Source organism: Geotrypetes seraphini, chromosome 1, assembly GCF_902459505.1.
Source record: "Geotrypetes seraphini chromosome 1, aGeoSer1.1, whole genome shotgun sequence".
In the NCBI taxonomy this organism is placed as follows: Eukaryota; Metazoa; Chordata; class Amphibia; order Gymnophiona; family Dermophiidae; genus Geotrypetes; species Geotrypetes seraphini.
The window spans coordinates 128594946-128610091 of record NC_047084.1 but is presented as its reverse complement, the minus strand read 5'-3'; the positions used below and the strand labels follow the sequence as shown (position 1 = coordinate 128610091).

Sequence of the window (15146 nt, the reverse complement as noted above, 5' to 3'; positions counted from 1 at the left end):
AGCAGCAGGATTTGTGACTGAGATGACAGCTGGGCGGTCATCTAAATTAGCTGGGCGGAGCGCCCGGCTAAAAGGCTCTGGGGAGAACACTGTGGTATCATAAGATAATGCTACATAATTTTCCAATAAACAATTTATCTGACTCCAGATTGAATTCCAAAAGGCTAAAATATAGGGACAGTGAAACAAAAGATGATCTAAGGTCCCTACTTCAATGTTACAATGCCAGGATCTGTTAGACTTTGAACTATTTAACTTCTGTAATCTAACCGGGGTCCAGAATACTCTATGCAAAAGAAAAAACCATGTTTGTCTCATAGATGCAGACATTGTACATCTCATCCTCCAAGACCAAATTTGTGGCCATTGAGATGCTGTAATCTGATGCTTAATCTCAATGCTCTAAATATCCCTAAAACCATTTTTAGGCTTTTTTTTTTAACAGATTCACTAATAATTTTATACCACTGTGCGGCCTGGTGTCCCAGAAAGTTCGCCTGAAAGCATAAATATTCCAAACTATATTGGGTACTAAGACTTTTCCATTCAGGGAACCCCACCTGAATGGCCTGCTTCAATTGCAACCACCTAAAATTTAGTGATTTATTTAAGCCAAATTTATGTTGCAACTATGTAAAATCAAGCTGTTCAGCATTTGAAATAATAGTGTCTTTTCTTTGTTATTTCCAGACCATCGACCTTAGAAGTCCACCCAGTACTGCCACTGAAGCTCACTCTAGCCTACTCAAACCATCTCATCATTTGCGGATTCAGATAGTGAAAGTCTAATCAGCACCGTCCTCATGTTCCAAATAGCTGGGGCTTCCATCGAAGCTCATCCTAAACCGAATAGTCAGATACAGAACACAGATCATGCAAGTTTGCCCGGTACCGGCTGTAGTTCTTTAATTTATATCAATCATGGGGGCGTGGCTTGGAGACATAAGAGAATGGTCGGGTGACTGAACTGCTCCGCGGAAAAAGGCTAAATTTGTTAAATAAGCTACAAAAAAAAATCTTTTAAATCATCTCAAAAGACGAGTACTTGAAGTATAATGACATCGGGTAAGCTGACAAAAGCTAATTCAGCGGGAGGAAGTAACAAAAGGTCAAAAATGGAGTCGGCAGCCCCCTTTAAAGTTCCGTTGCCAATGGATGATTCAGAGGATATTGATATCTTTAAAGAGCTTCGGCAAATTAAGGAAATAGTTTTACAGAATGCAAAAAACATTCAGGATGTTAAGGAAGAGCTTGCAGGTCTTAAAATCAGTCTGCAGGTAGTAGATGTCAAAGTGGATCAATTAGACAAACGAGTTGAAAAGGCAGTAGGAAATAGTTCAGTGCAAGAGGGACTGTAAAGAAATAGAAATATTAAAGAAAGATCTTGAGGAGTGTTCCAATCGAGAAAGAAGGAATAATTTAAGATTGATTGGGGTCTCGGAGGGGGTAGAAAAAAATGACCCCATTGCCTTTCTTGAGCAGTTTATACCTAAAATTCTACCTCTTAAAGTTAAATTTCCTCTGGAAATAGAAAGGCTGGCAAAAGAAAATAAGAACTTGAAGTGCCAGGATTCAAAAATCTACATAGTGCCAGATTTTGCAAAGGCAACGGCTTACAAGAGGAAAAAATTACTTGAATTAAAGCCACAACTTAGGTCGATTGGAGCCAGGTATGGTTTGATATACCCAGCAATCATGCGGGTCACTTTTGCAAAATAAAATTTCAAACTTTGATGATCCATTGAAATTAAAAGAGTTTTTGGAGCAATGTGATCAGCCTATGACTATATGAACTGAGACTGTATTTTTACAGATGGAATGCAGTAGGAAGCATTTTATTTGAGAGGGGTTTTTTTTTTCTCTCTTCTTTGCTTTTCTCTTTGTTTTATTTTTATTCTGATATAAGTTATTTTGTAGGGATTTTTATCTTTGGGGGTTACAGTTTGAATTTGAACTGATTTGAAATTCTGATGGAACTGATTGGAAGGATGTGGATGCAAAACTCTATGATTACATCATTTCACATGCTATGATTCTCAGAGGTTATTGATGTGAATGAACATTCTGAGGTCTCTGCTTGATGTGATTATAATAGTTAAAACATAAACTAAGAGTGACTGGCTCTAATTCCTGAACCTTGGCTCCCTGCAGCAAACAGGGGCAGTCTTAATTAACATTTCCTGCCCTTTATTTGGTCTGAGGGTGGATATGGTGACGACAGCTGTAATAGAAGAACACAGCAAGCTGGGTTAGTGTGAAGTTCCAGGCATTGTGCAGCAGTATATGGGTTCCTGCTTTTTATGCTCTTTGTAGTGCTGGTTAATACTGATGTCATCTTTTTAACATACTCGGCACTTCAGAATTGGATGCAGTCTCGCTGACTTCAGAGAGCGCTTTCCGTCAGTTGTGAACATTAATGGTTTCAATGTTTCAGGAAATGGCGGCCGACGCTGGCGCCTTCCTTAGCCGCGCGGGGCACTTTACAGAAAAGAAGTTTGGTCAAGCAGAGTAAACAGTATTGGATGCTTACTTGGAGTGCACTAAACAATGGATTGAAAATATGAAGCAGACAGAAGCATTATTACAGCCAAATCCAAATCCAAGGAGACTATAAAATTATTTCTAAAGAATGCAAATTGTTTTTAAATAAGAGAATGGATTTAGATGAAGCAAAAGCCAGATCAAAGAAAGCTCGAGCTGCAGAAGCTAAAGCAGCATCTGAACAGGATTTAAGAATAATTCAGAGTGAATTTGACCGTCAAGCAGAGAATGCCAGACTTCTTTTAGATGGAATCAACAGTATGCATGCACATCATCTTCGTTGTGTGAATGACTTTGTAGAAGCTCAGATGACATATTATGTACTGTGGATCTCCAGAAGCGGCTTGAAATCTTTCCTTTTAACTTCTGGTTGAAAAATAATTAATCTTTGTCATCTGTGCAAAATGTTTCAACCCCCACTGTCTCGGTGTCTACTCTGCTGCGTGTTGTTTTAGACTTCACTGAACTGAAAGCTTACAGTGCCAGTAGGAAAGCTAGAGTCCTTTACGACTAGTATGCTGTAAATAACAATATAAAAAACCGGATTATACATTTCAGCATGCCAGTACTGTTGCAAGATGTGGATGCCTGCAGAACTTACTATAGAGTAGAAGAACATTTGTGCAGCAGCTTATGAGTTTCTGCTTTTTAGTCTACTCTGCACTTTAAAATTAGCCGCAAACTGCCCTGTGGTTTATATTCCAACAGCAACAGCAGGATATAGTGCATATTTAACTCAAGTGTGTTTCAACTCTAAGTGGACGCTTGGAGAATTGATTGTAGAATAGAAAGAGAGTGACTGGATTTACTTCAGGTTTTCATCTTAAATAATAAAATGCTAGCCGCGCATGCGCACTTGCCTCGCATGTTCCCTGATCCCTTTTCTGTCGGGATGTGGCAAGACAAGTGCGCATGTGTGCTTATTGCGTCACTGACGGAGAGCAGCAAATGCAGGAAGCGGAGTGGCCAGGTAAACAAAAAAAACAAAAACAAACGAGCGAGCCAGGACGCTGAGCAAGCGCGGGAGGCCTGGCCCGGCCTGCGGACGGGTAAGGAGCTGGGGCAGTGAGCCTTCCCTGTGGCTGAAATGGAGCCTGGCCACCCTCCGCGACAGACCACAGGAGTCCGAGTCCTTTTCCGCTCACCCCCTTTCCCGCGGACCCGACTACCATGGCGATTCAAGCAGCGTGTGCAGCACTCTACACACGCTGCTTCGGGCCCTTCTTCCCTGATTTGCTCTGCCGCGTCTCTGATGATGTCATCAGGGACGTGCCAGAGTAAATCAGGACAGTAGAAGGACCCGAAGCAGCGTGTGAAGACTGCTGCACACGCTGCTTGAATCGCCGGGTAGGTAGTCAGGTCCGTGGGAAGGGAAGGGGGGGGGGGCGCAAGGACTCTGGGGAGAATGGCAGACACCAGCCCTATACTAACTCCCGTGGACGGGGGAGCAGGAAGGGGTGCTGATGGACAGGGGGGGGAAATGAAGGGAGGCCTATTGCTGGACAGAGGGAGCAGGAAGAGGTGATGATGGACTGGGGGGGGAAGGAAGGGAGGCTTATTACTTGACAGGGGGAACAGGAAGAGGTGCTGATGGACAGGGGGGGGAAATGAAGGGAGGCCTACTGCTGGACAGGGGGAGCAGGAAGAGGTGCTGATGGACAGGGGGAAATGAAGGGAGGACTACTGCTGGACAGGGGGAGCAGGAAGAGTTGCTGATGGACAGGGGGGGAAATGAAGGGAGGCCTACTGCTGGACAGAGGGAGCAGGAAGAGGTGATGATGGACGGGGGGAAAGGAATGGAGACCTATTGTTGGACAGGGGGAGCTGGAAGAGGTGCTGATGGATACGGTGGGGGGGAAATGAAGGGAGGCCTACTGCTGGACAGAGGGAGCAGGAAGAGGTGATGATGGACACGGGGGAAAAATGAAGGGAGGCTTACTGCTGGATAAGGGGAGCAGTGAAGGGATGGATGGTGGTGGACACAGGGGAGGTAAAAATAAGGGAGAATGGACAGAAAAAAGCGGCTAAGGAGACAGAGAGAGAAAGAAATAAAGACAGACACACATATATTCTAGCACCCGTTAATGTAACGGGCTATAAAGCTAGTATGACTATAATATGATACAGAGGGAAACTGAAATTGCTCTGGGGATTCTGTAAACAAGATGAAAGAATGCTGTTTGCTGAATTAGTTTAAGTAAGCAACCGAACTGTAGCATCGGAGGGAAACTGAATTTGCTCTGAGAGATTCTGTAAATAAGATGGAAGGATGCTGAAATTGTTCATTTATGATATATAATTACTTATTCTTAATATCAATTTAATGTGTATTTTAATGACAAGAAGGTACTTTATGATTAATTATAGGATTATAGTTAATATACTATATAATTATATGGAGTAGTTAATGGAATGTGGATAGTTGGGATATTGAGTAATACTTTATTAACATTCACTTGTTTTTATAGGCATACAATGTAGTAAAGATTTATTTTAATTTGAAGTAAATTTGACTTTGTAATTGTATGGTATTGGTATAAGGGAATGTGCTTGATTTGATATATTGATTAGATGGTTCTAAGTTTATAGGTTTTATATAATTGAAGGGAGGAGGAGGGAGGAGGGGAGGGGAGGAAAAAAGAAAAAGAAAAAAAATATATATATATATATAAAGAAAAAGAAATTAAAACTTAGATTTTATATAATATTTTATTTATATTATATTATTAGTGTAGCTTATTATGTTTTATAAATGATGTTTATGATTTTAGCCTGATGGGAGCTTTTTGTCACCTGATTCTATATTTGCGTTTCCAAGTTTGTATTATTAATTTGGGGGGATGGGTGGGAGTAGGGAGGGGAATGGGAGGGAGAGAATTAGAAGGGGGGGTTAGTTTTATGTCTGGGGAAAATGATTATATATTGTTATTAAAGGTTTTGTGATTTTCTGGATATTTATTGATAGAGTGATAAAATAATATTATGGATTTTAAAATTTTATCATTAAATGTTAATGGCCTTAATCATCCGGTTAAAAGGAAAAAGACATTATTATATCTCAAACAACAGAATGCGGATATATGTTTTCTTCAAGACACAAACTTGTCCGCTGGAGAATCTAAAAAGTTGGAAGGTAATTGGGTGGAGCACTGTTTCTTTGCTCCTGCTATGAGGAAAAAGGCTGGGGTAGCTATTATAGAAAGTAAAAATTGTAATGCATTATTTACTATGGTAGCTTCAGATCCATTGGGAAGGTGGTTACACGTAGAGATGAGCATGGGCAATACTACTATGGCGCTTTTTAATGTGTATGCCCCTAATTTGAACCAAATTGAGTTTTTTAAGACTCTGTAACAGTTAGTATTACCACTGGCTGATTCTAATTTAGTAGTGGCAGGGGATTTTAATGCTGTTATGGATCCTGTAATGGATAAAAAACCCAGTAAAATCATGAAATCGTTAGGTTTAGAGAATTTTTTGCAATATTGTAATTTGAAAGATATATGGCGAATACTTCATTTTAATGATCGAGAATTTTCTTTTTGTTCCCATGTTCATAAATCTTTTTCAAGAATTGATTGTTTTTATTTCGGATTATTTAGTACAACAGGTTACACAGGCTTCCATTGATCCAATTATTTTATCTGATCATGGTGGGGTGTGGGTTAAATTTAATTTCATTAATAAAGACAGTAGTAGACCAATATGGAGATTTGATAATGCATTGCTTGCGGATTCAAAATTCTGTGAAGAATTTCAATTAAAAATTAATGAATATTTTCAAATTAATAACACGGAAGAAATCTCGTATGAAACCTTATGGGATGCTTTTAAGGCAACTATAAGAGGACAAATTATTTCATTTTCAGCTTTTATTAAGAAACAAATAAAAAAGCAATTTTCTGATTTAGAGAAGGAAATTAAAATTTTAGAAGCAAAATTGATTGAAAAGTGGGAGTATTTAACAATACAAGCTTTATTAAAATCTAAATGCAAGTATAATGAGATTTCTTCTAAATTAGTAAGGAATGATATTTTTTCTCAGCAAGCTCTGTATTATGGAAGCTCAAATAAGGCGGGAAGATTACTGGCAAATTATCTCAAAGCAAAGAAAAGGAAAACACAAATAAATATTATTAAGGATGAAAAAGGAGATACATATTCTCAAATTGAACCTATTTTAAAACAATTTTTAAAATTTTATAAAGACCTTTATTCTTCTGCGCCTTATTTAGATAGAGAAAAGGATGGTTTAGAATTTTTAAAACTAATTGAGGGACCAAAAGTTCCTGATAAGAACATAAGAAACGCCTACACCGGATCAGACCGAGGTCCATCTAGTCTGGTGCTCTGCACACGCGGCGGCCCATTTAGGTACTCCTTTTTGGAGACCCGACTTTACCGTATCCCTCAATATGATATGCAAGAAGGTGTGCATCCAACCTGCGTTTGAATCCCAGTACAGTAGTCTCTGCCACAACCTCCTCCGGGAGTGCATTCTAAGCACCCACCACTCGCTGTGTGAAACAAAACTTTCTGACATTTGTCCTGAACCTGCTGCCACTCAGTTTCAGGCTATGACCTCTTGTCTTGAAGAGCCTATATCATTAAAAAAATTGCAAACAGCATTGAAATCTCTGAGAGTTGGGACCGCTCCAGGTGGTGATGGTTTTACTGTAGAGTTCTATAAATCATTTCAAATTACCCTTTTACCTCATTTACTAAATTTATATCAGAGTCAGCTAAATAAAGGCTGTATTTCAGGAACTATGGCAGAATCATTAACTATTGTTTTACTGAAGCCAAATAAAGATCCTAGTTTGGTATCAAATTACAGGCCTATTTCTTTAATTAATGTTGATGGAAAATTATTGGCTAAGATTTTAGCTTTACATCTGGCCAAGGTTCTTCCTTACGTTATTGGTATGCATCAAACGGGTTTCGTTGCTCAGAGACATTCTTCAAATAATACCAGATTGGCTTTTCAGTTATTATATTTAACGAAAGACATGGAAGATCCGGCCTTCACTGTATCCTTGGATGCAGAGAAGGCCTTTGATAGGGTAGAATGGACCTTCATGTATCAAGCAATGGATTGGTTTGATATAGGTCCAGGATTTATACAAATGATCCAGACTCTGTATAGCTCCCCTGTTGCCAGATTATACATTAATAATAAATTCTCACAAAAAATTTAATTTACAAAGGGGGGTCAGGCAAGGTTGTCCCTTGTCTCCTTTGCTTTTTGATATAGTATTAGAACCCTTATTATTAGCTGTTCAATAGGTAAAGGAGATACAAGGTATTCCGCATTCTGGTAGAGAATATATAATTTCTGCTTATGCAGATGATATATTACTCTATTTGAGGAATCCTGAATCAACCATTACATGTCTGCTTGAATTAATAGAAAAATTTGGGAAACTTTCTGGTTATAAAATAAATTGGAATAAATCAGAAATTCTTCCTCTAAATGTACATTGTGTGAAAGGTTTATTTGATTCATTTCCTTTTGTATGGAAGGAGGAAGGAATAAAATATTTAGGAATTTGGATTAAAAATACATTTGATGAGACAATAAAAGTGAATGAAAAAACGTTATTGCAAAAGTTTACAGAGTTATGTGAACAATGGAATCCGTTGCATCTGTCTTGGTGGGGAAGAGTACAAACTATAAAGATGATGATTTTGCCTGTTGTTTGTTACCAAATGGGTATGATACCAGTTTTCTTTCAGGGGTCTTTTTATAAAAAGTTGAATAGTATTTTGAGTAAATTTATTTGCTCTGGGTAAAAGTGCAAGAATTGCCTTAGTTTCATTACAAAAACCAATTGCGGAGGGTGGGGTAAATTTTCCAAATTTTTATAGGTACCATCAGTCCTATATCTTGCGCCAAGATATGTATTGGGTCCTCCCAGATCTCATGGATAAATTACCAGATTGGTTATGGTTGGAATGGCAACTTATGTTTCCCATTAGGCTTCATCATTTGCTTAGTATTAAGATGCCTAGAATACGGAAAAACAATAGAATTTTAATGGACACTTGGAAAACTTTAAGATATGTAAATAATTTAACACCTCTTCTAATTCAAAAATCTACATATCAAAATATATGGCTAAACTCCAGGATACAATTAGGCGGATTTAAGATTGTCTGGAAGGATTGGATTAAAGCTGGTATACGAACATTAAATGATGTTATATCTAATGGCAAACTGCTGGATTTTTCACAGTTGCAGCTTAAATTTGGTCTTGATAAAAAACAAAGTTATAAGTGGTTGCAACTGAAGCAGGCTATTCAGGCAGGGTTCCCTGAATGGAAACCTCTTAATAATCAATTTAGTTTAGATTTCTTATGCTTTCAGGCAGACTTCCTGGGATACCAGGCCGCACAGTGGTACAAATTATTATCTGGATATATAAATAAGAAACCAAAGACTGGACTTAGAGATATTTGGAGCATTGAGATTAAGCATCAGATTAGTGCATCTCAATGGCCACGTATTTGGTCCTGGAGGATGAAATGTACAATGTCTGAGTCTATGAGGCAAACATGGTTTTTCCTGTTACATAGAGCACTCTGGACCCCTGTTCGTTTACAAAAATAGGATTGCTCTAAGTCTAATAAATGTTGGCATTGTCATCTTGAAGCTGGAACTTTAGATCATTTATTGTTTTACTGTCCATTCATCAAGGTATTTTGGCAATCTATATGGGATCAAATAAATTGCTTGTTAGAAAATCACGTAGCATTGTCTTATGATACAATTTTGTTTGGCATGTCTATGAGATCTAAGTGCCAAATATCTGCTAATAACAACAAGCTATTGATGATATTGACAGGAGTTGCCATCCAACAAATAACATATAATTGGAAGGATTATAAAAGACTAAATTATTGTTTCTGGTGGAATTCAGTTTGTCAAGTGTATAAAATGGAAAGAGCGTTGGCAGTGCAAAAAGGATATTATAGCAAGTTTAAGGATATGTGGGGGCCATTATTAAATTATTATAATAAATAATTTACATTTTTCCCAATTATGATTTACTTGTGGTTTGGGGTGGGGGGTGGGTATTTGGATTTTTTACTAATTATATACATGATCAAAATAAGATATTATAGTCATGTGGTGTATTATGGTTAATTATGAATTGGGTGGGGGGTGGGTGATTAACTTTTTTGCTGTATATTATTGTAGATTTTCAGGTGATGCTAAACTTATAATTGTTTGTTATTTACTGTACACTTGATGTTTATGTTAAAATGAATAAAGAAGTTTAAAAAAAAATTATATCAAGGGGTACAGATAGGAGTAGAGGTAGGTTATAAGTAGAGGATTAGAGGTAAGTTACAAAATAAGTCTGGGACCACTGTTCAGGCGATAGGCCTGATGGGCCGCCGCGTGGGCGGACCGCTGGGCAGGATGGACTTCTGGTCTGTCCCAGTGGAGGCACCTTTTTATGTTCTTAATCATATTCTAATTAGATATCATGTGTTCATCCCATAGAAACATAGAAACTGACGGCAGAAAAGGGCCAAGGCCCATCTAGTCTGCCCATACCAATGTCCCACCCCCTAACTCCCTCCTTGAAGAGATCCCACGGGCCAATCCCATTTTTTCTTAAAATCTGACACGCTGCTGGCCTCAATCACCTCCAGTGGAAGACTATTCCAGCAATCAACCACTCTTTCGGTGAAGAAATATTTTCTGGTGTCACCATGAAATTTCCCACCCCTGAGTTTCAACGGATGCCCTCTTGTTGCCTTGGGACCTTTAAGAAAAAAGATATCTTCCTCCACCTGGATACGGCCTGTGACATATTTGAACGTCTCGATCATGTCCCCCCTCTCTCTGCGTTCCTCGAGTGAATATAGATGCAACTTATCCAGCCGTTCCCACGCTTTTTTGAATTCTACCACCATTTTCCTTTTCACCGCTTCCCTCGGGAGTGCATTCCAGGCATCCACCACTCTATCTGTGAAAAAGAATTTATTAACATTTTCCTAAGTTCTCAATTTATGCCCTCTACTTTTATCAATTTCCCTTCTCTGGAAAATATTTAAATGTCTACATCATATCACCCCTGTCCCTCCTCTCCTCTAGAGTACACATGTTCAGGTCTTCCAGTCTCTTCTTGTACATCTTTTGGCGCAGACACCCAACCATTATCGTTGCCTTCCTCTGAACTGCTTCAAGTCTTCTTATAGCCAGAAACAGCCTCCAAAACCAAACACAATACTCTAAGTGGGGCCTCACTAACAGGGCATCAACCCATCCTTTCTTCTGCTGGTTACACCTCTCTCTATACAGCCTAGCATCATTCTTTCACACCGTTTCATCACCTTCAGATCCTCAGACACTATCACTCCAAGGTCCCTCTCCCCATCTGTACACATCAGCCTCTTGCCTCCCAGTGCATCCATCTCCCTCAGATCTCTACTCCCCAAATTCATCACTCTGCACTTCATTGCACTGAATTTTAGTTGCCAGACATTAGACCATTCTTCCAACTTTTGCAGATCCTTTTTCATATTTTCCACTCCATCTACAAATAACAACATACAATTGCATAAAACATAAATACATTCAAAAACTAATAAACAAGGAGTGTTATTCTTCAGCTGTTACCACAATTCAGAGGCAAAATTCATTAAAAATAGACAATTTGTAAACTTACTCAGGATTTACCAGCCAGAATAAAATCTGTTACTAGCTTACTAGAAAGTTAAAGTTAAGATCAATGAGAAAAAAGGTTTCGGTCTTAAGACTGTCACATCTTTGTATTCTTCTCATGCTGACCCAGAATCCAGTGCTTTCTTGGCAGTCGGAGCAGAATATCTGCTGCTACTACGACCATTTCTCATTTCTATAGCACTATTAGACGTAGAGATGTATTTGGACAGAGTGAATATTCCCCCTTACTCTTCTCTTTTATATATAAGTTCATGTAAACCTTTTTTTTTCCTTCTCTTCCTATATTTTAAGTTCTTGTAAACCGTGCCGAGTTCCACATCTGTGGAGATGATGCAGTATGTAAATTTAAGGTTTAGTTTAGTTTAGTTTAGAGTAGCCTTGAAAGTTGCTGGAATTCAAATGCTCCATTTCCTTCCTAGACCTACCTGTCAGGATCAATAGAATGAGTCCTTTGATGAAGCGACAGCGGCTTGATCTGATACTGCCGAACTTGACAGGTTTTGGGTTGAATTCTTGGAGTTATGTAAGCCTGAAGAGTGCCATACTGGCCTTCAATTGATCGAATCTGCATTAGTAAAGAAAGATAAAGGAATAAAAGGAATAGTGCAATTTAGTCCACCTACATTACCAACCAATCAAGGAAGAAAAGATCTTCACAGATAACCACAAGGAAGACACAAAGTGGAGGTGGCGAAAAATGGAGCGGTGGCCCATGTCCATATGAAAAGACTTCATTTGGACTTGTGGCCATGCCTCTGCTTTGTGTCATCCTTCTAAAATTATTGATTTATTATTACACTTATAACCTGCACTATCAATTTGTTTCTAGGTAGTTTACACATTAACCATATACTCCACTCCACTAATGGCAATAGATGCCCTACAGTCATGAGAGCAGAAGCTACAACAATGAGGCTGAAATAACCGGCCACAGAGATGATCCAAACCACTGCCACCCCAGAGCTCAGTCACATGGACAAGCAGTGAATTCTTAGCTATTTCAGAAGAACCCATGCTGCTCGCCCCAGTACACACAACATGCTTCCTAATGTCACAGGCTCTCTGTACCTTCAGTTCCAGTCTGGAAGTATTAGCTTGACATCGGTAAGTAGCTAGAAGAAAGTTGCCATTTGGCTGTGAAGAAATAAAGACAAAAAACACCAAGCTTAGAAAAAATAGTGTCAAAGACTATCATAGGAAGGGATTTTAAATCACGAGTTGGAATCCTGAGAAACAGTTGCTAGTACACAGTGATTGCGGAACAATAATCATGAAACTCAGACACCACCATCCACTGTGTGCCCTTAGAGAAAACTCTGACATTCCTTAACCCCAGCCCAATCATCTAACTGGCTGGAGCTATTTCTGGCTCTACTTTGTGGGAAAGGTACCAACAAAACCCATCTGCCTTTCAGTTTCCTTTCAAAAAATTATTTCTTAGAGTTTGAGAACCTCACTCATAGTGGACACCACAGCCATTACCATTTCTTTTGGGGGGTGGGGGGGTTTTGCAATATTATGGGAGTATAGGGGCCATTTTCTAAGCTTTTCTCAGTGGTAAACATGAAAAGCCCTCCTAAAAAATGGTTCTCCCTTCTTCAGGGTACAAACCTGTAAAAGTCACAGCTTGATACTTTTTCACTGCCATAAAATGGTGGGGGAACAGAAGAGGTTAAGTTACAGAATGGAAAGTTTGCGTGGGAATCTCACTGTATGAACAAGCTTTCTCCAATTTTTTTAATTTTAGTATAACAGTATGGCAGAATCTTTAACTATAGTTTTACCAAAGCCAAATAAAGATCCCACTTTGGTTTCAAATTATAGGCCTATTTCTTTAATCAATGTAGATGGTAAACTTTTAACTAAGACATTGGCTTTACGCTTGGCTAAAGCTCTCCCTTTTATTATAAGTATGCATCAAACAGGATTCGTTGCTCAAAGACATTCTTCTAATAATACTAGATTGGCGTTTCATATGCTCTATTTAACAAAAGCCATGAAAGATCCGGCTTTTTCTGTGTCCTTGGATGCAGAGAAGGCCTTTGATCGAGTAGAATGGACCTTCATGTATCAAGCAATGGAATGGTTTGGTATAGGTTCAAGATTTATACAAATAATACAAACATATAGCTCCCCTGCTGCTAGATTGTAAATTAATAATAATTTTTCAGAGCACTTTACTTTGCAGAGGGGGGTTAGTCCCTTATCTCCTTTGCTTTTTGATATTGTTTTGGAACCCATGTTATTAGCTATTCAACAGGTGAAGGAGATATAGGGTATTCCGCGTTCAGATAGAGAATATAAAGTATCTGCATATGCGAATTATATTTTGCTTTATTTGAGAAATTCAGAAACAACCATTCCATGTTTACTTGAGTTGATTATGAAGTTTGGACAGTTTTCCGGTTATAAGATAAATTGGAATAAATCAGAAGTTCTTCCACTAAATGTACATTGTACAAAAGGTTTATTTGATGCATTTTCTTTTGTATGGAAGGAAGATGGACTAAAATATTTAGGAATTTGGATTAAAAATACAGTGGATGATACAATGAAAATAAATGAAAAATGTTTACTACAGAAGGTAACAGAAATGTGTGAGCAATGGAATCCTCTGCATTTATCTTGGTGGGGGAGAGTACAAACTTTAAAATGATGATTTTACCTGTGGTTTGTTACCAAATCTAATCTAATCTAATCTAAACCTTAAGTTTATATACCGCATTATCTCCATGAGAATGGAGCTCGACACGGTTTACAAGAACTTAAAATAGTGGGTAGAGAAGAAGAAAAAGGATTACATGAACTTATGTGTAGAAGGGGGGAGAGAAAGGGGGGAAGGATAGAGCTACAATTTGGAAAAAAGCCAGGTTTTCAGTTTTTTGCGGAATAACTGAAGGGAGCTCAGGTTCCGCAGCGGGGTGGTGAGGTCGTTCCAAAGACCTGTGATTTTGAAGAGAAGGGATTTTCCCAGTTTGCCTGAATAGTGGATGCCGCGTGGAGAGGGGAAGGCTAGTTTAAGCCTTTGGGCAGTTCTGGAGGAGTCGGGACTGGAGGAGTTGAAAGACAGTGGGATAAGAGGAGGCAGGATTCCGTGAATGATCTTGAAAGCCAGGCAGGAACATTTGAAAAGGATTCTGGAGATTATTGGGAGCCAATGAAGTTTGGCAAGGAGTGGGGAGGCATGGTCAGACTTGCGTTTTGAGAAGATCAGTTTGGCTGCAGTATTCTGGATTAGCTGGAGTCTTAGAATACTTTTTTTTTGATAGATTTAAGTAGATGGCGTTGCAGTAATCTAGTTTGGAGAGGATGATGGATTGGACAAGGATAGCAAAGTGTTGTTGGCTGAAGTAGGATCTAGCTTTCCTCAGCATGTGAAGGCTGAAAAAGCATGATTTTGCCAAGGAGTTGAGGTGGTCATTGAGGGAGAGAGAGGAATCAATAGTGATACCAAGGACCTTGCATGAGAACTCGAGCTGTAGTGTATCGCCTGTGGGTAGTGTGAAAAGTGTGGGCAGGTGTTCGAATTTTGGGCCGAGCCAGAGTAGTTTTGTTTTAGATTCGTTTAGTTTCATCTGTACCGAGAGGGACCAGGCACAGAGTCTCATTATGCAAGCTGTAATGTTTTCGTGGAGGTTGGTGAGGTTCTGGTCAGTCTCAAGGAGGACAAGGATGTCATCTGCATAAGTGTAGATTGTTTACAGGGGGGATAGTTGAAAGAGTTTCAGGGAGGACATGTAGATGTTAAAGAGAATAGGGCAAAGGGGTGATCCTTGAGGGACACCGCAAGATGGAGTCCAAGGAGTGGACATGGTGCCATTTGTGTTGACGGTGTAGGAACGGGAGCGTAAGAAGTTTGAGAACCACATTAGGACGGTGGAGTCGATTCCAATCTCGGAAAGTTGGT

The 15146-nt window shown here is 39.1% G+C and overlaps 1 protein-coding gene across 5 annotated transcripts in view; it reads right to left on the bottom strand.

The window, feature by feature from the left end:
- BBS7 (Bardet-Biedl syndrome 7) overlaps nucleotides 1–15146 on the bottom strand; it is a 454813-nt gene that overhangs the window by 149371 nt on the left and 290296 nt on the right. For all 5 annotated transcript variants that reach the window (XR_004538826.1, XM_033938299.1, XM_033938327.1 and 2 more), the window contains 2 exons: nucleotides 12308–12373; nucleotides 11665–11804 (listed from right to left, as the gene is read on the bottom strand). Coding sequence is in view for 4 of the 5 variants with exons in the window: in XM_033938299.1 (XP_033794190.1) it covers nucleotides 11665–11804; nucleotides 12308–12373 (206 nt within the window). In the remaining variant the exon portion in view is untranslated. The remainder of the gene's footprint in view (nucleotides 1–11664; nucleotides 11805–12307; nucleotides 12374–15146) is intronic.